This window comes from Bos taurus, chromosome 9 (assembly GCF_002263795.3).
Source record: "Bos taurus isolate L1 Dominette 01449 registration number 42190680 breed Hereford chromosome 9, ARS-UCD2.0, whole genome shotgun sequence".
Lineage (NCBI taxonomy): Eukaryota > Metazoa > Chordata > Mammalia > Artiodactyla > Bovidae > Bos > Bos taurus.
The window spans coordinates 32,035,437-32,060,745 of record NC_037336.1 but is presented as its reverse complement, the minus strand read 5'-3'; the positions used below and the strand labels follow the sequence as shown (position 1 = coordinate 32,060,745).

Genomic DNA, 25,309 nt, shown 5'->3' with positions numbered 1-25,309 from the left:
GGACCTGCTACTTCTATGGCTGTGCTATTTGATATGGCTATTTATAGTCAAGTTTAAATTAACTGAAATCAATTAAATAAATTAATAAAAACTAATTAAAAAATCAGGTCCTTGGTTACACTAGACATGTCTGGCTAGTGACTACCTTAGGACAGATATATTAAAACAACAGGTCCCTCATCATGGCAAGTTCCACTGGACACTGCTGTTTTATAGTATTCTGTTTTTACTCTTTGTATTATTCACACTTCATTGCTTCACTCAAAATGCAAATAAAATTCAAAATATTCAATTGAAAGGTCATAAACTGACCATTATACTAAAGTCAAATTACCTATTTCTATTTAAAAATAACTCTTTAATATAGACAGTAAATAATTACTAGTGAAATATTAGTCATTACAAAATAATTTTCATAAAATTGTGAACATTTTCAAATCTGTTCACATTTAAGAAGTCATCACAGAACCCAATGCTCTTTTACCTGTCTTCTGCTGATGTCTATGCTTCGCTCTAATTCCATTTTAGCAGCTGCCAATTCTTGATGATGATTATGCCTTAACAAATCAATTGCAGCTGCATGTTGCTGGTTTAGTTCAGAGCGTAAGGAAGCTGGAATCCAAGGGAAAAAAGGGATTTAGTGTATTCTAAAAATATTAGTATTTTAGATAAAATTTACAAAAATTACAAAGTATTTACAAAGTATTATTTTTTAAAATTAGGACATATATATTTCCATTAAAATATCATAGAATTGTGTATACCTCTTAGACTACTACAGACTATCATAAAGTATCAATTTAGAGGTTTATCTAGCTTTGATGAGGATAAGAAAATTTTCAGCTGCTCAAATGAATCAAGGTATTTCTGTATAAGCTTTCAGTTTGCAAGCAAGGTGCTAACAGAAAGGAAATTTTTAAAACTCTTCTCACTCACTAGTAGAATATAACATATATTTAGGAGGGAACTTCCCACCCAGGTAAGACTTCTTCCACAATATCCCTCAATGATGTTAAGCACTATCTGGTAAATGTTCCTGGTGATTTGGAAGTCATCATTTTAATCTGAATTTGAGATTATTTCATAAAAGCCACACATACCGAATGCCAGGTACTATACTAGGGGAGAATAAAATATAACCTTGTTTTTATAACTGCACAGGCTAGAGAGAAAAACATCATGTCAAGGAGTTAAGTGGGGTATCAGAGATGAACACGGGTTATAATGAGAGTAGGGGGGATGTCAAGAACCCAGATTTCCTAGGAGAAGGAAACTGGGGATAGGATCACAAAGGAATTGTCACAGTAACACAGGCTAACATATGCAAAAGCAGAAAGAACCTGGTCTATCAGACAAACTATAAAAAGTTTGGTGTGGCAAGCGCCCAGAGAGCAAGTAGTCATATTGGAAAGACAATGGAGCCCAGTTCTGAGAAAACTTTTTTTAATACAAATGCTTTCCATTGCATGTTTTGATTCACGGTCCTCAAACTAAGATATTGAAAATGTGTGGACCTATGCCATCTTCTGAAACATGATATTGACCTGAATATTTCTGGAAAAGTCACTGTTTTTATATTAATACTGAAGATATGAGTAAAATACAAATTAAAAATTTCAAAGCTAAAACATGAGATTTCAAAGAAATGCTATGCTTCTTAGAGAACAAATTTATGGTTACCAGAGGGAGGGATAGTTAGGGAGTTTGCGATGGACACGTACACACTGCTATATTTAAAATGAATAATGAATAAGGACCTACTGTATAGCACAGGAAACTCTGCTCAATATTATGTGGCAGCCTGGATGGGAAGGGGAGTTTGGGGGAGAATGGATACTTGTATATGTATGGCTGAATCCCTTTGTTCTCCACTTGAAACTATCACAATATTGTTATTTGGCTATACCCCAATATAAAATAAAAAGTTTGTTAAAAAAAAAAAAAAGAAATGCTGTACTTGTAGCAAATCAATTTAGGCTCCTCCCAAGAGCCTCCTAAGTTTTTTCCCCTGGTGCTGGGCTGCTTCAGAACTTAAGGAAGGACACAAGAAATCATTGAAGGATTAAAGTCACATGGTGAGACTTGAGTTAAGCAAAAATTAACCCAACTGGAGTCTGGAGAATGGACCGTAGAAGAGAGATTAGCAAGAAGGCTGCGGCAATAATTCAGGTGAGAAATGGTACAACCATGAATCAAGTGTGGCAGAAGGATGAAAGAAGAGGAAACAGATACAGAGAATATTTAAGAGGAGGAACTGACAGGATGTGGAGTGAAGAAAAAAGGTTGAAGGCACCTCCTAGATTCATAGTTTTAGCAACTCAGTTAACAGTGATACCATAAATTCAAGTGGAAACTTTAGAAATGGAAACATATTTTAGAAGTGAGGGAGATGGTGAGCTAATATTTTAAAACATAGAGTGTGAGTTGGAATATCTAACAGTCTAAAAAGTTGTAAAAGGTATAAATCTAATTCACAAGGCAAGTAGTTTGGTCTGCTAAATCACTTCAGTCGTGTCCGACTTTGTGTGACCCCATAGACGGCAGCCCACCAGGCTCCCCTGTCCCTGGGATTCTCCAGGCAAGAACACTGCAGTGGGCTGCCATTTCCTTCTCCATAGACCTTCTTGGTCTAGAAATACATATTTGGAGTCACAGCACAATAGATGGTCACTGAAGCCACAGATGGGTGTAAAAACAGAAATAATCAAATTGGAAAAGAAGATACACAAATGGTAAATGAGCATGTGGAAAAATCCTCAATACCATTAGCCATTAGGGAAATGCAAAGTAAAATTCACAATGAGATATCACTACACTCCTACCAGAATGGCTAAAATACAAAATAACACATCGAATGCTGGTGAGGATGTGAAGAAACTCGGTCACTCGTACCTTGCTGGTGGGGATGTTTAACAAACTAAACATATGATTATCGTATAACCAACTCCTGCCTAAATTTGCACAAAAACTCCTGCAACTCAACTCCTGCCTGAATTTGCACAAAACAAATGGATGTCCTTCAGTGGGTGAAGACAACAAATATGAGAGGTCAATACTACGGGGACAACTACTGATACATGTAACAACCTGAATGAACCTGCAGAGAATTATGCTGAGTGGAAAAAAGCCAATATCGAAAGGTTATATATTGTACAATTCCATTTACAATGTTCTTAAAATGCCAACATTAAAGAAATGCAGAAGAGATGAATGGTTGCCAGAAGTTAAAGATGGGTGGGGGAGTAAAGTACATGTGGCTATATACAGGCAGTAGGGATTGCATGGTGATGGGAATGTTCTGTGTCTTCTGGGTCTGCATCAATGTCAACATCCTGGCTGTGACATGCACTTTAGTTTTGCAAATGTTACCTTTGGGGCAACTGGGTAAAGCATTCAGAGGATCTCTCCGTACTATTTCTTATGAAAGTGAAAGTGTTAGTCGCTCAGTTGTGTCCGACTCTTTGAAACCCAATGGACTATAGCACACCAGGCTCATCTGTCCATGGGATTCTCCAGGCAGGAATACTGGAGCAGGTTGCCATTTCCTTCTCGAGGGTATCTTCCCAACCCAGGGGTCAAACCCAGGTCTCCTGCACTGCAGGCAGATTCTTTACCATCTGAGCCATCAGGGAAGCCCACGTGTGAATATACAGCCTCATGTGAATCATCTCAGAAGAAAAGGTTTATGTGCGTGCTAAGATACTTCTGCTGTGTTTGACCCTTTGTGACCCTATGGACTGTGGCGTGCCAGGCTCCTCTGTCCATGGGATTCTTCAGGCAAGAATACTGGAGGGGGTTGTCCTGCTCTTCTCCAGGAGATCTTCCTGACCCAGGGATCAAACCTGTGGCTCCTATGGCTCCTGCCTTACAGCCAGATTCTTTACCACCGAGCCACTAGGGATGCCCACATGTGATTCTACAATTATCTCAAAATAAAAAGTTTAAGAAATCACAAGAAGTCCTTTTGTCAACAAAGACATATTTAAATCATGTTTCAGTGGACAAGGGTTCCAACACTTGGCCCATGTTTACCTCTCCTGAGGAAGAGGAGGGCGCTCTAACGACCTGGCCTACAAGTCCCAGCAGCAGCAGAGATGATGAATGGGTCAACGGGTTTTCCATTTGAGGCCCCAAATAGTCACAACTTTGGTCTTCTTTTTTCTCAATTCTTACTTTGAAAAGAAAATTTCACTGAAGCGTGACAAAGACACAAAAAACATTAGGAGAATTTGGTTTAAAAAAAAAAACAAGGAAAATAAAATGACAGGAATAAAAAGTTATTGAATGACATTCAGAGCAGATCAGATCAGTCGCTCAGTCGTGTCCGACCCTTTGTGACCCCATGAATCGCAGCACGCCAGGCCTCCCTGTCCATCACCAACTCCCGGAGTTCTGAGACTCACGTCCATCAAGTCAGTGATGCCATCCAGCCATCTCATCCTCTCTCGTCCCCTTCTCCTCCTGCCCCCAATCCCTCCCAGCATCAGAGTCTTTTCCAATGAGTCAACTCTTCGCATGAGGTGGCCAAAGTACTGGAGTTTTCAGCTTTAGCATCAGTCCTTCCAAAGAAATCCCAGGGCCGATCTCCTTCAGAATGGACTGGTTGGATCTCCTTGCAGTCCAAGGGACTCTCAAGAGTCTTCTCCAACACCACAGTTCAAAAGCATCAATTCTTCGGTGCTCAGCCTTCTTTACCGTCCAACTCTCACATCCATACATGACCACAAGAAAAACCATAGCCTTGACTAGACGAACCTTTGTTGGCAAAGTAATGTCTCTGCTTTTCAATATGCTATCTAGGTTGGTCATAACCTTCCTTCCAAGGAGTAAGCGTCTTTTAATTTCATGGCTGCAGTCACCATCTGTAGTGATTTTGGAGCCCAGAAAAATAAAGTCTGACACTGTTTCCACTGTTTCCCCATCTATTTCCCATGAAGTGGTGGGACTGGATGCCATGATCTTTGTTTTCTAAATGTTGAGCTTTAAGCCAACTTTTTCACTCTCCTCTTTCACTTTCATCAAGAGGCTTTTGAGTTCTTCTTCACTTTCTGCCATAAGAGTGGTGTCATTAAAAACAAACAAAAAACCCTTTAAATACATTTCAGTTTTTTTCCAAACTCAATTATCTTCTATAGAAAAGGTAATGATTTTAACACCTCAAAGATAAAAATCCTATTTAATATAACCTCTATAAATACCCATATAAAAAGTCAGACCAAAATATGACTTTCCCCATTGAAACAAAATCCTAAAGTGGGGGGAAAAAAAACCCCAATATGATGATACAGCCTAAAGACATGTGGTTCCATGCTTTCTATTCCTTTCAGTCACTTGATAGTGGGGAAGTATGAATGTCACGGACTAACGCGTTAGTCCCTTAATGACAAATGGAAGCCCCACTTTGTGTCGCTTACACAGCCAAAGTACAGAGAACGTTGAGGGAACCTCACTTTACCATGTGTGTTCTATCCATTCTACTCCGCCAACACTTGCTCCTTCATCCAGTAACTTCAAATATAATAGGAACAACACTCAGATAGTCATTCTGAGGTTTCAAAGATTAAGAGTACAGTTTTGTAATTTCTTACTGGATTTCAAGTTAGAAGGATGTAAAAATAAATATGATAGGAGTATAATCATTTCAAAATACCAAGCATAGCCTTTCCTTCATCTTCTAATTCAAACCGAAGTGTCTGAAGTTCCTGTTCCATTTCTATCCTGAAGCCCTCCATCGATTCTCTGTGTGCATCTTTTAATGATTGAAGCTCTGCAGAATGTTTCTGTTGTAAATGACTTTCAAGAGCCTAGAATGAGAGAAACATACTCAAATTATTATGCCAGACTACAGGAAGGGAAATGCAAACAAAATAGAAAAAATACTAAAACTCATTATTTAAGGAAAACAGATCTCTAATTCATTTCAAGAAAACTAGATATAAGATCATCACCAGAAAATAAACTAGTAGGTTCACTTGAGCAGCATAATCATCGTGAATCAGAGTCAATATATAGTGTTTGTATTGAGATACAGACCCTTTACCTAGGGCAGTTTCCAAATGAAGCTATTTTCTTAAACAGCTAAGGAGATGTAAACCACCAAAAATTAACAAATAATTCTTCTGTGTGCATAGACTTAGACTCAGCAAAGAGGTGGAGAAGGGCAGATCAGGAAAGATCTCCTGATTAGGAAGAGAGGAGGGCTTTTACAGCTCCAACCTTAAAAAGTGTTTGTAGCTTTTTCCTACAGTCATCCTTTCTTTGCTCCTGCATTTGTGAACAGAAGAAAAAGCTCTGAGAGGATGTAACTGGAAAACTGAAGACTTTCACGTGGTTAGTTTTAAAAGCCTAACCAGAGGAACAGACTATGTACATGTGGCCAAGATAAGGAGAAAATATATGGCCACAAAGCTTAGGGTACTTCAAGTGTAGAGACAGAACTGTGCCAGGAAGGGTTTTTCTTACTGTAATCTATAAAGGTTTCCGAGAAAGCGACCACATTGTAAGTAGGGCTGTGTTTCTTCAATCACTACTCTAAAATGCTTTTAAAAATTATTATTTGGCTACTTATATTCTTTCTGAAACATAAAGTACAGGTTCCTTTGAATATAGGTAAAATAAAGGACTTTGAGTACAGGCAACATGACTTAGGGTTAGCTTGGCTACCTAATGACAGACAGTAAAATTGCCATTTCTGATTTCTTCTGAAAAATGATTATAGTTCTGAAAAGACTGTTTGTATAAAATTAAAGTATGATATGTAAGCTTATGTGTTATGGTAATTCACAAATGGAATCCAATGAATAGAGTATTTAGCAATGCTAAGGTTGAATTATTAACCAAAGGAACCCCCTTGATTTTTTTGGACAATATCAATAGACTAAACTTACTGTACAAGCAAATTAGTTGTTTTTAAGAGTATGACATTTTTCTTTTAACAATTTTTAAATAACATACCATTTCTTAAAATAGTGTCTATACCCAAATAAAGAATTAAAATGTGTATATGTAGTAACAGTATGGATGGTAAACATTATTATTAGTAACTTTTTCTATCACATCTTTATCTTAATTATCCATAAGGTCCTTAAATTGAGAAATACAGTGTTAAGAAATGAACTACACTAAAATTAATCACACTAAGGCTAAGTCCAACTAACATTTTAACACAGAACTAAATAATGGATATGGGGAGATTCTGGCATATAATGAAACCAATAATGTATCTTTTCTGAGTGATCACCATATAGTGATACAAACAGTATACAGGGAATTGTACTATTTTTAAATGTCTCCAATTTCATTTCATTGTGAGTTCTGTGCATAAGAAAAAGCATGAGGGGAAAAAATGGAGATAAAAACTTTAAATGCTTTAGGCACATGTATCTTTTGTAGATCTAGACTAAAAGAAAAAAATTAAAAGTTGGATGAAAGGCTAAGTTCAAGACCAGTATTAAGAGATTACAGTGATAACAGTAATGACTAAATTTATGTAATCACTGCTAACACATGACAAACCAGAGCTTTAGTCACATCATGACCTTGGCCTTTTCATGGGAAACAGAAATAACATATGTCTGCTACAGTGTACAGTTAAAGGGAAACTGAAAGTCCTTCAGTCCTGTCTGACTCTTTGCAACCCCATGGAATACTCCAGGCCCAGGATACTGGAGTGGGTAGCCTGTCCCTTTTCCAGGGGATCTTCCCAACCCAGGGATCGAACCTAGGTCTCCCACACTGCAGGTGGATTCTTTACCAGCTGAGCCACAAGGGAAGCCCGGGAATACTGGAGCGGGTAGCCTATCCCTTCTCCAGCAGATCTTTCCTACCCAGGAATCAAACCAGGGTCTCCTGAAATGCAGGCAGATTCTTTACCAACTGAGCTATCAGGGAAGCCCTACAGTGTACAATTAGTGTATGTGTTTAATCACTGTGACCCCTACAAGAAGTCATAGCCTAGAAAACACATTGAAATAAAGCAATACATACTTTTTTGGAGCAAAAAATAAATTCTTTAGAATCGTAAGGTTAACAGTGATCAGGCTGTTGGGTTACATTTGAACGTATGTCACCTAAAACTTACTCTTTGTTCCTTTTCCTTTTCTTCTTCCATGGTTTGAAATGCAAGGACGTGTGCTTCTTTTAAAGATTTATGTCTCTGTTGATGCTGCTCCTCTAATTCTTCGAGCTCTTGTGTCAGTCGCTGTCGCTCCTGTGTAAACTGGGCTTGCAGTTGCTGCAGAGAGGTCTGAGACTGGGAAAGCTGCATCTCCAGATTCTGTTTCAGGAGGGAAATCTGCCACAGGAGGGCACACAAAGAGGAATAAATACAAGGACTATTTCACACAGTGCCTATTTAGGGGGAAAAGGCATTTTGAAGATATTAGCAACTGCAAAATAACTGCCTTAAAGTGCCCACTTAAAATGTCTTATAGTATATCCTAGATGGCTAATCTTAAGGTATTACCACTTTTATTCTGTTTTCAGTGCATGTGTGCTCAGTCGCTTTGGGTCGTGTCCGACCCTGCAACCTCACAGACTGTAGCCCTTCAGGCTCCTCTGTCCATGGGACTCTCTAGGCAAGAATACTGGAGTGGGATGCCATGCCCTCCTTCAGGGGATCTTCCAGACCCAGGGATTGAACCCGCATTTCCTGTGACTCTTGCATTGCAGGCAGATTCTTTACTGCTGAGCCACAGGACTGTTTAAGGCTGTGGGCTCTGAGTTAAAATCTTAGCTCTGCCACTTGCTTCGGTCAACACCTCACCAGGCCACGTGACAGAAAAGAGCATTTCTACACACAGTTTACTCGGAATAGTTCCTGCCATGTACAAAGATTAACTGCTCAATGAAAGCCAGCTAAAACTATTTGAGCATTAAAGAAGTACTCTTTAAACAGTTTATCAATTTAGAATTTAGAATTCTTGTGTAAAAAACATTTTTATTTTTGAATTTTGATTTAATTCAAAAGGATCTGCAGAACTTCAAGCTTTTTAAAAAACCACAAACCTCTCACAATCTTCTAGTTACAGCCTTGTAATAATGACAGGTACTTTTCTTTCACTATGGAGAACTTATTTGTTCCTTCTATTGAAAACATCACCCTTAATACATCCGCACTGCCTCTGTATGTTTTAAAATACATGCAGAAGTACATTAACCAAAAGAAGCACAAAATATGTATAAGCATCTGTATATATGTGTGTGTGTTCACATATACATTTGTTGAAACCATTTTATTTGATCTGTTTCTCTTCTCATATAACAAAACTATAAACTTGAAACTAGATGACTCAATCACATTCTACAAGTCTGAGGTTAACGGGAACTTAAAAAAAACGGATAAAAAGTTGTCAAATATGTCCCATTAAATAATAAGATGCTGTGTTTATATGTAGATAAAAACTGTTTCTGTGGCCAAGAAAGCTAATGGAAAGAAAAGACTTTAAAGTGACTTTCTGTAAATAAGAAAAAACTTTCTTTTGGTTGATGGAAGGTAGACATAGGCTGCCTCACATGTCTTACCATGAAGGTACGTGAGAAAGAAAATGATAGGCTGAAGAATCACCAGCAATGTAAACTGAGAAAGAAAAATGAGAAAGAATGAACTGGAAGACAGGAGAGGGCAGAGGCCAGCAGCAGGAAACAGGCACAGACTATACCGAGCTTCAGGTAAGTGACAGCTGTCTGGAAGGGTTTGCGACAAGGGCAGGGTTATACACCAGGATTAGTAGAAAAGGTTAGCACATGCCTTTGTGGAGAGGGTCAAGTACTGATGAGAAATGATACTACTGACACATGTTCAATCTGTTTTAACATATTTCCAGAGAAGTGACTTTACCTATTGAAAGTTACATGAATTCTACTCACTAACTTCCAAATAAGCTTAAGATTTCAGAGGTTATTTCCATGTTTAGAGTCATGGTGAACTGCAACACTGTGACCCCGGGCAACGCAACTCCATATACCTCTAAATGGCAGTAGCACTGACGATTTACAGCTCAAATAAACCCCGCGAACGTAAAAACTGCAGGAGAAAGGCACAGCAACAGCTAAGCCTTCCTTGTGGGAGCTGGAGGGCCAAAACAAACCATGTCATGTGATTTCTCACCATTTTGTGCAAAGAAAATCAGGATGAAATGAATACTAAAGACAACCTCCAAAGAAAAAAGAATCAAAAAAGGGTAAAAGGTAATCAAATGTGTGTTTGTGAACCCCAATGTGTAAAGTAGTAGAGTTAGCTGGTTCTTGAAATAGACAAGGCTCCTACCCACTCTCTTCCCAAGTTCAAGCCTAGTCCCAGACCCAGAATAGGGACCCATGTGACTGCCTTGTCCCTGGTGACAACCTACTAGAACATATATGAGAACATTAGGGAAAGACTACGTTCGTTACATAAAGAATAATGACTGATCCTATCAAAGCTATTATTAGGCCCCTGGCCAAGTGAGGACGAATTTACCCAGTGAACAAGCTCCTCACCAAGCCATCTGCCCTGGGATGCATCCAAGTCCACTCAAAGAAAAGTGGCATAGCGTTCTGATTTGTACACAGGCACCACACGGGCTAGTGGTGGCCCTGGATCCTGTCCTCCAATTAAGGGTGCATTTAGGTTAGTAAGAAGCCAATCAGTTCACAGCAGTGTAGCTTTTTTTTCCTGAACTATTTCAAAAGGTCACTGTATCAAAAAGAGCTCCCATATGTTAATTTGACTCACACTTGAACCAGTTAAAGATGAAATTTATAAAGAAGTACAACATTTAAAATTAATGAATACCACAGTTTTGTTAACAGTTATACATTTAAAATCTAAGCACACTTTTTAAACCTCTCCAGCTTAAATACTTTAAATATAATATACTTTACCTTGAAAGAACTCCAAAGTAATATTTTTAATTTTAGAATATATGATTAATCTTTATATTTAAGCAAATATAAAGAATATGCAAGAAGACATTATCATGCAATTTAGTCCTCAAGTATACTTAGTTTAGACACTTTATATTCTTAATTTTGAAAGCATATGAAAATAATATTAAGGCTATCTAAAAATCTTTGGATTCATGCTCAAAACAGTAACATTATTTGTAAGCAGGAAGCCTTTATCATGCAATGCAGCATCAAAACTTATTTTGCTCTTTTAAAAATTAAATTAGTAGATGGCATTAAATTGTCAGCCTTTATTCAGCATGAAAATTATATGGCACTTTAAAGACAGAAATAATGAGCAAAGCAATGTAAAATGAGCTGTTTTATAGCTATAACTTAAACAGCAGAGTTTAGTACATTTTATGGAAATACATATTAATATAAAACTTCATTAATTTAAAATAAAACAAAGATAGACTTTGCATTAAATAGTCTGGGTAACTTACATCAATACTCTCATTACAGTATTACAGAAAGGCATTTGTTGAATAAATGAGAAGCAGTACTAGTTGCTTCAAATTATTTTCAAATTATGAAATATATGGTGTAAGTTTCTACACATTTGTTGTAATTTTAAACCTTAAAGCTTTTTATTTTGCTGATTTTAAATGAACCAAAGAGAATATTTTAGAAAAAATTTTCATCCTAATTAAAAAATTCCCACCACAGCAGTTTATATATGAATTAAATAATATGTTCTACTAATCAAGAGGCACTTTGCAAATACTTTGCAGATACTTTGCAAATAATTTTAAAAGCCAAACTTCACTGACAGTAATTGCTACCTTGTGATCTCTACCACTTAAAATACTATCTTTTTGAAAATAAGGCTGTACAAATTTCAAAAAGACAAAATTAAAGACATATAGACACATTTTTCTGAAGAAGGGAAAGCTTTACCTCTTTCCAACAGGGCGGTTTCACAAAGATTCTGTACCTCTGCAATGGTGTTTGTGGAAATCCCTCAAAATAGAAACTGAAACATCAAATCTGAGGTACTGGATACGATAGGATGTCAACATGAGATACGTCATTCACTATGTACGTCCTACTTACAACCTTTGGTTTTTTATGCACTCTAGTTTTCTTTACCCCTAACAGAAATCTTACTATAGAAATGAAAGAATACAGAAAATATACAAATAGCTTATCCTCAGAACAAAGAATATCCTGAGATAGCAAATGTAATCTGTGGTTCTCAAACCTGGCTATATATCAGAATCATCTCTGTAGATTCTAATAAATGTATTTGCCCAGCCACTGACCCTTGGCTATTCTGATTAAATAGGTCTGGAATTGAGCAAAGACCACCTAACATAATTTCTAACTACCAAAGTAATGTGTTCGTTGTGAAAAAAAACTTCTTTAATAAAGGAGTTTATAAAATGAAAGGGAAAGTATGCTTCCTTCCCTTTCCTCACCAAATCCCAATCCCTAAGGTTAATCAATTCTAACATTTTGGTATCCCCCAAGACTCTTTTTTTTTTTGCATTTGCATATGTCTATATTTATTTATAAATGACAAATAACAGTCTGGAAGAAAGTGCACCAAATTGTTAACAGTGTTTTATTTTAGGCATGTGTCTCCCAAGACTCTTATGACTTCTCTCTCTCTTAATGTCCTGTTTTCTTTTGCTTTTTTTAAACTATGTTATGTGTAAACAGGTGGATGGATGACTTTCATCATGTAGAGTGTACATCTGGCATGATATGACAAAAATTACTTGGGGGCCCCAGGGCACACCTCAAGAGACCAGAGCTTAATGTCCAAAGTAGTTGAAACAGAGACCCATGGGGCTGCTGTTGGAACAAACATTCCCTATGTCTTAAACAGAGAAATAAACATCAACTTCCTTCATGAAACCATGAGGGTATCAAGATCCTTAGGTGTCGCTATCGTTTTTCAAACACTCAACAATATGTAGCTCCCTTCAAGCTGAGTATACTCATGGATTTACATAATGATGGTTAATGATTTCTCTACTAGGGAGACGAACAAGTTTGGTTTTAGAGGTTTGCTTTTCCTTTCATGGGGTCATTTCTAGGGTATACAATCCATGATGTGTAGGAATGCCCCCATTCTTTTCAATGACTACAGATAATGCAAATGGCAGGCACTGTTTCTTCTTTCCCAAATGCCCATGTCCCCCTTTTTCTTTCTTCACAACGAGTTGAACTCATGAGTTTGTTCAGGAACTGAATGAAAATCCCGATCTTCAAGAAGGCAGGCCCCTCTCCCAGCACCAAGGAGTGATTTACGACTGGGATAAGAAAGTCACAGTAACCTAACTCTAAGGTTGTATCATCCCATCTTAGTTAATAAGCTAAAAGGAAGTATGTGGAGAATTTGGAGGAGGGGGAGAGATTTTATTTCCTGATTAAAAAACTGCTTAACGGAGAGTCTCCTGTGTTAGCACAGTTGTTCAAGAACATGAAAGGTGGAGCTGTAGCAGCCAAGTTGCAACCATGACATGACAAACTTGAGGTCCAAAGGCTAACATATTGAACATGGCAAAGGAGAAGAACACAAAGCACCTGGGCACCTCATTAAGTATCTTGACAGCATGAGCCACTGTTAACTGGGTGTTCTGCTGCTTAAAGCCAAATTCATCCTAGTAGACACCATTCAAAGTATAAATACACTATAATTACTTTAATCCTTCCTGATGAAAATTCAGATCATCTCACCTGATTTTGCTATTACAAATGTTGTACCAAAACACCCCAAAATAAATGGCCTAAACACATACTCATGTGAGTCTATCAGAAGGCTGAATCACTCTTTTTGAAGTTTCACAGATGACTTTAATGCAGTCATAGCTGAGAACCACTGCTCTGGAGTTCATAAAACTAAGACTCTGGCTGCTTCTTTAATGAGAATCGTAAGGCAACAACCAGATAAGTCTTTGAAGCCCTGGTCTTTTACTTGTCCTCTGCTCTCAGTTCATTTTATGCGATCAAGGAGGAAAACAAACTATCTTCTTCAAGTAATATTACCTACGGCCTTTTCTCCTATAGTTTTGGTCAATTTATCATGATACTGGTGAACAATTTATCTAGTGATTCTGTGTGTTTTTGAAAAAGGCTGTCATATAAATTATGATTTTTTAAAAATGACTTGCTTTCCAGGGTAGAGGCTTCATGTGAGAGGGTTCATTCATTTTTGTGAAAACAAGAAAAATGAGTAAGAAAAAGCAATTTGAAAAATAGGATGTTTAAGTACAATTTAATTTTTCAATAAATTACAGGTACGGAGTTGTGGATTGTGTTGAGCCAGAATACTTGTTAATTTTGACAAGAAAGGTCAACATACTACTACGACTACGACTACGACGACATCACTTCAGTCGTGTCCGACTCTGTGCGACCCCAGAGACGGCAGCCCACCAGGCTCCCCCGTCCCTGGGATTCTCCAGGCAAGAACACTGGAGTGGGTTGCCCTTTCCTTCTCCAATGCATGAAAGTGAAAAGTGAAAGTGAAGTCGCGAAGTCGTGTCCGACTCTTCGCGAACCCATGGACTGCAGCCTACCAGGCTCCTCCATCCATGGGATTTTCCAGGCAAGAGTACTGGAGTGGGGTGCCATTGCCTTCTCCGAAGGTCAATATAAATTATTAGAAAGTCTAAACCACATGATATTATTATTCAGTTCAATACTTTCAAATATATAAAGCAACATTAAAAACCTCTATAGGCCTAGTAGAGGACAGTAGAATAATTTATTACTATGTCAACAATTTATATAAATGCTCAAGTAAAATGTTTGAAACTGTTTGAATATTTTAATTCTTTCTATCGTTTTCCTTTTTAACCTCTAATTTGCTATTTTTGAAGGGCCTGGCTAAGAAAAGTCAACTTAAGCTTCTGAAATTATGACCATTCAGGAAAATACTGAATCATCCATAATTTTCTGGTATTTTCCAAGAAGACCTGTAAACTGAGTTTATTGATTGAGAACCACAGTAATGCCTACTTAATGCCCTTAAGATATTTTTGGAATATTTCCAGTCATCCTCTCATTCTTAGTTGAAAAATAAAGAACAGAGGCATCAACGATTACTTGTTCTCTTAGAATAAGACAGCATATAGTGGAAACTTCTTGCATGGAAGGCTGGCTAAACAGTGTGTGGAGGGGGTGGGTAGCGCTCACTTGGCTGAATGATACTGACAAGGTCACATCTTGTTTGGGAGATGTCTGAGTGAACAGTTCATCCTCAGTGACTATGATGTTACAAAAGAGAACTAATTAATGGGGATTTCATTGTGTTATTGACCTCTTTTGCTTATTTTGTAGGAGATGAATCAAGGCATTCTCATTCAATTACTAAAACATTTATTTATTTTTGCACTTTTTTTTTTTACATATTTGTGATTATTTATTCCCATTTTATTTATTTTTTTTAAATTTTATTTTATTTTTAAACTTTACATAATTGTATTAGTTATTTTAATGAACACCTTTTCATTTATAACTGTTTAGGGGAAAGTGACTATGTTGTCACACATATTTTGAAGTACAACTCAAACAATTTTTGACAATAATCAATCATATCTTATTTGGGGTTCTTATTTCTATCCCAATTAGTATGCATGTCAGAAAGTCTGGATTGATACAGCAACCATGCCCAAATTCTTACTATGCTCTATGTGATTATTAAAAAAAATTCTAAATGTAGCCTTAGTTCGCCAACATTGAGTACCACTTTAAAACACATTAAAGAAAATGGCATTAAATGTATTCATGTATTTCTAATTTTCATATAGACAGTAAAGTTGAACATAAAGAACAGATAAAAATTTTCTTGTACAGTAGAAAGAAATTAAGGAGGTAGGAAGACACAGTTTTGAAATATAAAAATTTCGTAGGACCACTCTAGACTCAAGATTTGATTCCTCTAGGTCAGGAACTGGCACATTGGAGTCTGTTTCTATTGCCCATGGGCACTTCCATATAACAGAGGCCAGTGGGTGTCACAGACACTGCATGACCCACAAAGCTAGAAATATTTATTGTCTGGTCTTTTGCAGAAAAAGCTTGCTGACCTCTGCCCTAGGAAATCAAGAAAAATATTCAAAGATGCTTACCTCTCTGCTAACTTATTTTAAAGAACAAGTTGGGCACGAGTTCGATGTGAAAATAAATCTCATTTTTCTCTTCACATGAAAAGAAAAAAATTTTAATTATCGTTTAAACGCAATATTACTTTGAAGCTTAGTATCTGAATTTTTGAGTATGTATAAGTAAAAGAATAGCATTGCCAATTCTTTGGAAAGGGATTTACTCCATTTTGCTTTAAATCTTTTAATAATTGTAACACTAAAATGTAAAATACATTCTGAATCTATGAACCTGCACAACTATCTGATACTCTGAAGAAGTCAATTGATTCTACTCTTTTAAAAAACAAACTAACAAAAGAAGAAATACATTTACATTTATTTCCATTTTTTATTAGAGTCAACAAGTTGACGGTTTTTCAAAATATTACTATAGCTATCAATGCAAATATTAAAATAATGAATTTTATATCTGAGAAGTAAAATCTTGCTTGGCTTTAAAATAAAATGCATGCTTATCAATACCGTGTGTGATAGGCGTGTGCACATACGCAAACGAAAGGCTGAAGGCTAGAAGTTTTGCCACCCATACACAACATATCTTACCCAGGCCAAAAAGTGTATTTTTTAATATCATAAGTCAAAGCTTTCAAGCGGTGATGATGTTGATGCAAAACCAAAAGTGCAACATGCCCTGTGTACAAAGTGTAAGTGCCGCTCACTTACATTGTTGATAGATTTATGCAAAGCTTCCCCCAGAGAGTGCCGCTATGAAAAGATCACAGGAATAAAGGGAAACATTCAGAAATCGACTAAGTGAAAGAAAGAGGGACAAAAAGGGAGAGTAAGACATAGAACGTTAATTATAATATGCTCAAGAAACAAGTAAGTTGAAAACAGTTCAGAAAAAGAAATCAGACAAAAAGAACTTTTTATGACACGCAGTCTACATTATCTGTAGTCCTTTAAAACAGTGTCTGAGGCTTACGGGCTTGCAGACTTACCTCTGGAAGACACCAAAGGACAGTACAGGTAAACCAGAGGTCAGTTTAAAAGACCGTGGTTACTGAAGCGCCTGGAAGGAATATTACCGTTCTAAATTCCTTCCAGAAATCTATAATATAATGCCTCAAAGCATTCCACTCAGCACTGGAGTAGGTTCTAGAAGGATTTCTCTTGTGAGAAATGAGCAGATGAGAACTGAAACACTCACTTCACTGACTACATAATTTGAGGGCTAAAAATAAATATGAGATAATCACTGAAAATGTAAAGATTGAATAATAATCTGGTTTAGTGTAAAAGTTCAGGGGAAAGGAAGAAACGATGCCTTTGTATCTTTTCAACCCTATTTCCTAGACTGTATTTGATAAAATTATATATGACCTGCATTCATTTTTTAGCTCACTGAAATGCTGAGTGATAAACCACTGGAAAAACATGCTCTCCCTCCCCTAAATATGGGGAAAATGTGATTTAATTTTCAATTGCCTCATTTTTTGCCTTCCAAGGATACAAAGTAGTTATTTTAAATTTATATTACTAATATAGGAAAGTTCCTGCAAAGTGGCTTTTACTGTGGATATTAATCAAATTTTCAGATGGAATATAATTATCTTTTCCCCCATAATGTGAATATTCCTTAATGTTTACAAACTAAAGATAGCTTTTATTTGGTAAACAATTATTTACTAATACCCTAAGACTAATTTAGGTTATAGTTCACAGAGCTGAAAAAAATAAGAAAAATTATTAACTTTCTGTTTGATCATTCTATAACTTCACAGTTTAAGCTCTCATACTTTGAATTTTATTTTATTCTTTCTTCTACTCATAATATTCTTTATATACTAATGAGATAGTTCTCCAGAGTTCACAAAGTTTATGAAAATCCAAGGGTTTTTTTAGTTTTTTTTTTTTAACCTCTTTATATTTCACTGAACTGATATCCTCGTACTAGAAGTTAATCTAAAATGAACGTCATTTACTTATGAAATAATTTTTTCATTCTTTAAAGTATCATCAGACAAAAAAGTATGTATGTTATTTAGGATTCCTGAACTAACTGATAAATTAGACCAATATTACAGATCAGAGGTTCTTCAATAGGAATTCTAGATCTTCTGTGAGAGAACTATATTTGAACATCTGGAATCTAAACTCATATGGTCACTACCTCTGTCCTCATATTGCTGAGGGCTATGGAAATATCTAAACCAAAAGTCCTGGTCCACAAGCTGTGAGCTGGGGTGACTTACAGCACAGACCTGGCAACAGCAATTAGAAGAGGCACGGCAGTGGTGATGGGTCACAATACCCTTACTGGTGAGCACATAAATGAAGTAACATTGTTTTGTTTAAAGAGTTATTAGAGTACTGTTATATTCTAGGAAGTACAGAGTGATACAGAGAACTGAACAGCATACTGAACAAACATACATACATAAATTAAAAAGTAAGAAAAAGTTCATGATAAATAGGATTTTAAAAGGTTGATGTGATAAGGAAGTGACTAGAGGTGATATTGCGTTGATGGTAAAAAAAGATCTTTGGAAAAAAGTGTCATTTAAACTTAGTGAAGAAGTCAGCCACAAAATGAGATAATTGGGGGGAAAGAGTGAACAGGCAGAAGGATTAGCTCAAAGACCCTAAGGTGTTAGTGAGCTGGAATGACTGGGTGTGTGGGGCGGGGTGTGTCAGGCTGAAGTGAAATAGGACATATCTGTTGTTTAGTTGCTAAGTCATATCTGACACTTTACGACTTCATGGACTGTAACCCACCAGGCTCCTCTGTCCATGGGATTTCCCAGGCAAGAATACTGGAGTGGGTTGCCATTGCCTTCTCCTGGGGATCTTCCCAAGCCAGGGATCGAACCTGAGTCTCCTGCATTGTAGGCAGATTCTTTACTGCTGCGCCACCAGGGACTAAAGAGCCTTAATTCACTGGGGACCCCTGAAAGAATTTTAAGCAGGAAGATGGCACGATCTGATTTACATCATAAAAGATTACTTCAAGTTTGTGAGGGGAAAAGTGAAATTGTGGGAGCTAAACAGAAGGCTATTATATGGTGGCTTGGATTAGTATTTGCTAAGAGAGACAGAAGCAGGTGGAACTGGGATTTGTTTCGGAGATAGAATAAACAGGATTGAGATTACATGAGAGATCAGAAAAGAGAGAAAGCAAGGATGACTCTTCAGTTTTTGTTCTGAGCAAAAAGTGCAAGGAAGTGAAGATGATGGGATAGGGATTGAGAATCAATACTTTTGAGCCATACATGCTAAGTCTGAGATGTCTATTAGATAATCAAGTGACTGAGTTTGGGTGAAGACAACAGCTGGAGATTTAACTTGGATTTAACTGGAAGTCACTGAACTATACAGACTGGGCTTCCTTGGAAGCTGAGGGCAAAGAATCCGCCTGCCAATGCAGGAGACACAGGAGACCTGGGTTCGATCCTTGGGTCGGGAAGATCCCCTGGCGGAGGAAATGGCTACCCACTCCAGTAGTCTTGCCTGGTGAATCCCCATGGAGAGAGGAGCCTCGAGGGCTGCAGTCCATGGGGTCACAAAGAGTTGGACATGACTGAGCAACTGAGCATGCATGACCTATAGATGGTATTTAAAACACAAAATGGGCTGAGATTCCCCCCAGTAAAAGTTTGAGAGAATACTGGATGAACTAAAAATCTATATGCAAATGTATTGTTTGGCAAGTATTCTACAAGTATTCTACATACCATTCAGGTATGACCTAAATCAAATCCCTTATGATTATACAGTGGAAGTGAGAAATAGATTTAAGGGCCTAGATCTGATAGACAGAGTGCCTGATGAACTATGGAATGAGGTTTGTGACATTGTACAGGAGACAGGGATCAAGACCATTCCCATAGAAAAGAAATGCAAAAAAGCAAAATGGCTGTCTGGGGAGGCCTTACAAATAGCTGTGAAAAGAAGAGAAGCAAAAAGCAAAGGAGAAAAGGAAATATATAAACATCTGAATGCAGAGTTCCCAAGAATAGCAAGGAGAGATAAGAAAGCCTTCCTCAATGATCAATGCAAAGAAATAGAGGAAAACAACAGAATGGGAAAGACTAGGGATCTCTTCAAGAAAATCAGAGATACCAAAGGAACATTTCATGCAAAGATGAGCTCGATAAAGGACAGAAATGGTATGGACCTAACAGAAGCAGAAGATATTAAGAAGAGATGGCAAGAATACACAGAAGAAATGTACAAAAAAGATCTTCATGACCCAGATAATCATGATGGTGTGATCACTGACCTAGAGCCAGACATCCTGGAATGTGAAGTCAAGTGGGCCTTAGAAAGCATCACTACAAAGCTAGTGGAGGTGATGGAATTCCAGTTGGCTATTCCAAATCCTGAAAGATGATGCTGTGAAAGTGCTGCACTCAATATGCCAGCAAATTTGGAAAACTCAGCAGTGGCCACAGGGCCGGAAAAGGTCAGTTTTCATTCCAATCCCAAAGAAAGGCAATGCCAAAGAATGCTCAAACTACCACATAATTGCACTCATCTCACATGCTAGTAAAGTAATGCTCAAAATTCTCCAAGCCAGGCTTCAGCAATATGTGAACTGTGAACTTCCTGATGTTCAAGCTGGTTTTAGAAAAGGCAGAGGAACCAGAGATCAAATTGCCAACATCCGCTGGATCATGGAAAAAGCAAGAGAGTTCCAGAAAAACATCTATTTCGGCTTCATTGACTATGCCAAAGCCTTTGACTGTGTGGATCACAATCAACTGTGGAAAATTCTTCAAGAGATGGGAATACCAGACCACCTGATCTGCCTCTTGAGAAATCTGTATACAGGTCAGGAAGCAACAGTTAGAACAGGACATGGAACAACAGACTGGTTCCAAATAGGAAAAGGAGTTCGTCAAGGCTGTATACTGTCACCCCATTTATTTAACTTATATACAGAGTACATCATGAGGAATGCTGGACTGGAAGAAACACAAACTGGAATCAAGATTGCCGGGAGAAATATCAATAACCTCAGATATGCAGATGACACCACCTTTATGGCAGAAAGTGAAGAGGAACTCAAAAGGCTCTTGATGAAAGTGAAAGTGGAGAGTGAAAAAGTTGGCTTAAAGCTCAACATTCAGAAAACGAAGATCATGGCATCCGGTCCCACCACTTCATGGGAAATAGATGTGGAAACAGTGGAAACAGTGTCAGACTTTATTTTTCTGGGCTCCAAAATCACTACAGATGGTGACTGCAGCCATGAAATTAAAAGACGCTTACTCCTTGGAAGGAAAGTTATGACCAACCTAGATAGCATATTCAAAAGCAGAGACATTACTTTGCCAACAAAGGTTCGTCTAGTCAAGGCTATGGTTTTTCCTGTGGTCATGTATGGATGTGAGAGTTGGACTGTGAAGAAGGCTGAGCGCTGAAGAATTGATGCTTTTGAACTGTGGTGTTGGAGAAGACTCTTGAGAGTCCCTTGGACTGCAAGGAGATCCAACCAGTCCATTCTGAAGGAGATCGGCCCTGGGATTTCTTTGGAAGGACTGATGCTAAAGCTGAAACTCCAGTACTTTGGCCACCTCATGCGAAGAGTTGACTCATTGGAAAAGACTCTGATGCTGGGAGGGATTGGGGGCAGGAGGAGAAGGGGACGACAGAGGATGAGATGGCTGGATGGCATCAATGACTCGATGGACGTGAGTTTGAGGTGAACTCCGGGAGTTGGTGATGGACAGGGAGGCCTGGAGTGCTGCGATTCATGGGGTCGCAAAGAGTTGGACATGACTGAGCGACTTATCTGATCTGATCTACATGAGCAAGATCCATGTTAAGAAACATTAATGCTATATTAAGTCAATTTCCTTTAAAGCATCTTAAGCTACTTGTTAGTTTTTGAGATGACTGAAAAGGGCCTTAAGAGGTCCTCTTCAGCTCATTAGAGCACTTGGATATTTCAGCACAGAAGGCTTACTAAGGTCTTTCAGGATTTCTGGTCTTAATGGATGAATATAATCAGACTTTCAGCCATTAAAGTAAGGAAGAAAAACTGAAAATAACTGAAAAAGTTGCTGCACTTAATGAGAAGTTTACAGCTTTGTACATAAGAAAACTATGCTCTTAGGAGTAATCTCATTGTTCTAATCCTCAGTTTATTCATTTAGAAAATAGCACAAGGCTTTTATTGATAGATGTTTGCAGTTTACAAACGTACTGGTATATAAATATTGAAATCCACTGAATTCCAGGGCTTCCCAGGTGGTACTAGTGGTAAAGAACCTGCCTACTAGTGCAGGAGACATAAGAGATGGGTAGGGTAGATCAATCCCTGGGTAGGGAAGATCCCCTAGAGGAGGGTATGGGAATCCACACCAGTATTCTTGCCTGGAGAATCGCCATGGACAGAGAAGCCTGGTGGGGTATGGTCCACAGGATGGAAGAGACTTAGCATGCACACACTGAATGACAGCTTTTAGAGGACAAGGGCTTGTTCACATTTTGCATCCAAAGTGCCAAACTTAGCACCTGGCAAAGAGTTAAATGGTCAATAAATGTTTACTAAAAGACTAAATGAATGACATGGACTTTTATTACTGAGTTAGTTTTTACTACTCTCTACCTTTTCCCCTTCCCCACAGAAGCATAAGAAGTCATGAAAACTCTTAGATAACAAAAAGAAGTTATTTAGAAAAAACAGGTATCTTGCAGAAATCCTGTTGACAGAAGCCAGCAGAATCTAAGACTGAGAAATGTACTCCCTCAGAGAAGTGAACTAATGAGTATACTAAATATCTGTATTAATCTGAACAAAGGCTGCCAAGAGGGAAACAATATACACTGCACGGCACCTATCTTGTCCTACGCTGGTCTATTCTCTGTACTGCAGTCAGTTTTCAAACTTTAATGTTTGAATGTGTTAGATTCATCAAACCTTGCTTAAAATCTTTCAGTGGCTCGTCATGCCACTTTAGATAAAATCTCCACAAGGCAAACAAGAACCCATGTTATCTGACCCTGCTGCCTACCTCCCCCCTCTTCCTAGCTCTCTTTTCCCCAGAATATAGGTATTTGGGGGCTGCCTGAGGACCTTTGCACATACTTCCCCCTCTGCCCAGAATGCTGTTCTCCTTCTCCTCTTGGCCTGATTCTACTTCTCTTCCAGGTAAAAGATCCTGCACTTAGAGAAGCCTTCCCCATACAACATTACGGTTGTAATGAATTAATGTGCCATTTCTGTTTGCCTTCTTTTCTAGATTATAAACAAAGGGAAGTAAGACAGCCCTGTTACTGGTCTGTCACAGTGCCTAGCGTATCAGAAATACTGAATTTTTAATATATGTCAACATTTTTTATTCTGACAATAGAATTTTCTTTACTAACAGAAGAAATGTCACTTGTTAAATTTCTAAATTCCTTGAAACAATATCTACATTAATTTTACATTGCATTCAAGTAAAATATGTTAAATCTTAATAAAATATTCTAAAATTAAGTATTTAACATATAACACTGTACTTTCTTAAATTATGGAAAGTTTTCTCCAATATTATTTTCAAGTATACTAACATCTAGAGAAAAGCAACCAATAAACCTAAGATTAGAAGTGGGAATCACAACTTTAATAATTCTCCTGAAACAAAAAATAAGAAAAGTCATGAACAATTATTTCATATTTAAACTAAATCAGTAATAACAGGCTTTTCAATGAAATTAAGGTGAAGAGAAGCTAATGTTAGATAATTTTAACACTTCTCAGAGGCTAGGTCTTTAACTTTATAATCATATATCTACTGACTCTTTTCAAATCCAAAGTATTGTAATTATTTTTAGTATCCTGCCATGGGAAATGGAAATAAATGTATTTATTATTACAGTGATATCTAGAAGTTCTTAATATTTTTCAAGTGTCTTCTGGGCCCTAGTGCCTGTGAAGGCATAGACTGTTCAGCATTTCATCACAGTCCCACTGCAGTATTTTGCAGAACACACATACACACACACACACTCAGTACACATTAAAACTACTCAGGGGGCAGGTGGGAACTTCCCTGGTGGTCCAGTGGTTAAGAATACACACTCCCAGTGTCGGTAAGGGTTCAATCCTTGGTCAGTGAACTAAGATCCTGCATGCTGAGTTCAGTTCAGTTCAGTCCAGTCGCTCATTCGTGTCCGACTCTTTGCGACCCCATGAACCGCAGCACGCCAGGCCTTCCTGTCCATCACCAACTCCCGGAGTCCACCCAAACCCATCTCCATTGAGTCGGTGATGCCATCCAACCATCTTATCCTCTGTCATCCCCCTCTCCTCTTGCCCTCAATCTTTCCCAGCATCAGGGTCTTTTCCAATGAGTCAGCTCTTTGCATCAGGTGGCCAAAGTATTGGAGTTTCAGCTTCAACATCAGTCCTTCCAATGAACACTCAGGACTGATCTTACAGTCCAAGAGACTCTCAAGAGTCTTCTCCAACACCACAGTTCAAAAGCATCAATTCTTCAGTGCTCAGCTTTCTTTATAGTCCACCTCTCATCCTTACATGACTACTGGAAAAACCATAGCCTTGACTAGACGGACCTTTGTTGGCAAAGTAATGTCTCCGCTTTTGAATATGCTATCTAGGTTGGTCCTAACTTTCCTTCCAAGGAGTAAGCGTCTTTTAATTTTATGGCTGCAGTCACCATCTGTAGTGATTTTGGAGCCCAGAAAAATAAAGTCTGACACTGTTTCCACTGTTTCCCCATCGATTTGCCATGAAGTGATGGGACCAGATGCCATGATCTTCGATTTCTGAATGTTGAGCTTTAAGCCAACTTTTTCACTCTCCTCTCACTTTCATCAAAAGGCTCTCTAGTTCTTCTTCACTTTCTGCCATAAGGGTGGTGTCATCGGCATGCTGAGTGGTAAGGCCAAAAAAAAAAAAAAAAAAAATCTACAAAAAGCCTATAGCTAAAACTACCCAATATTTTACACATCCTTTTTAAGGTAGGTATAGATAGCATAGTTCCATCTCTTCGTTCTCTTTCCCCAGGGTCCAGGCTGAGTCCCTGAGGTTTCTTTCACACAGTTCCCTGGTCTCCTAATTTCTCAGGAGAGGATTCTGAACCTTCAAGGTCAGCTTCACTTGTCTCCTGTCACTGCTTAGGGCTTCTGTCAAGGTCATGGTCTAAGTTAGCTGAGAAGAGGTGCTAACTCTGGGTCCTTTTCTATCCCCTCTACCTCAGTATCTGCTTGCAGCCATTCTTCTATTAAAAGGTAGTATTGTTACTCATTTAACATGGGCAGAAAACTGATTAAAATATAATCTCTTTTCAAAAGACAGAAGTAAAATT

The 25,309-nt window shown here is 37.9% G+C and overlaps 1 protein-coding gene across 6 annotated transcripts in view; it reads right to left on the bottom strand.

The window, feature by feature from the left end:
* FAM184A (family with sequence similarity 184 member A) overlaps window positions 1–25,309 on the bottom strand; it is a 123,744-nt gene that overhangs the window by 16,218 nt on the left and 82,217 nt on the right. For 4 of the 6 annotated variants that reach the window (XM_015472796.3, XM_015472792.3, XM_015472795.3 and 1 more), the window contains exons 10-13: window positions 16,710–16,751; window positions 8,081–8,293; window positions 5,651–5,804; window positions 485–612 (exon numbers count right to left, since the gene is read on the bottom strand). In XM_015472796.3, the coding sequence (XP_015328282.2) occupies window positions 485–612; window positions 5,651–5,804; window positions 8,081–8,293; window positions 16,710–16,751 (537 nt within the window). The remainder of the gene's footprint in view (window positions 1–484; window positions 613–5,650; window positions 5,805–8,080; window positions 8,294–16,709; window positions 16,752–25,309) is intronic. The other 2 variants (XM_005210736.5, XM_002690079.6) reach the window with 1 other exon arrangement.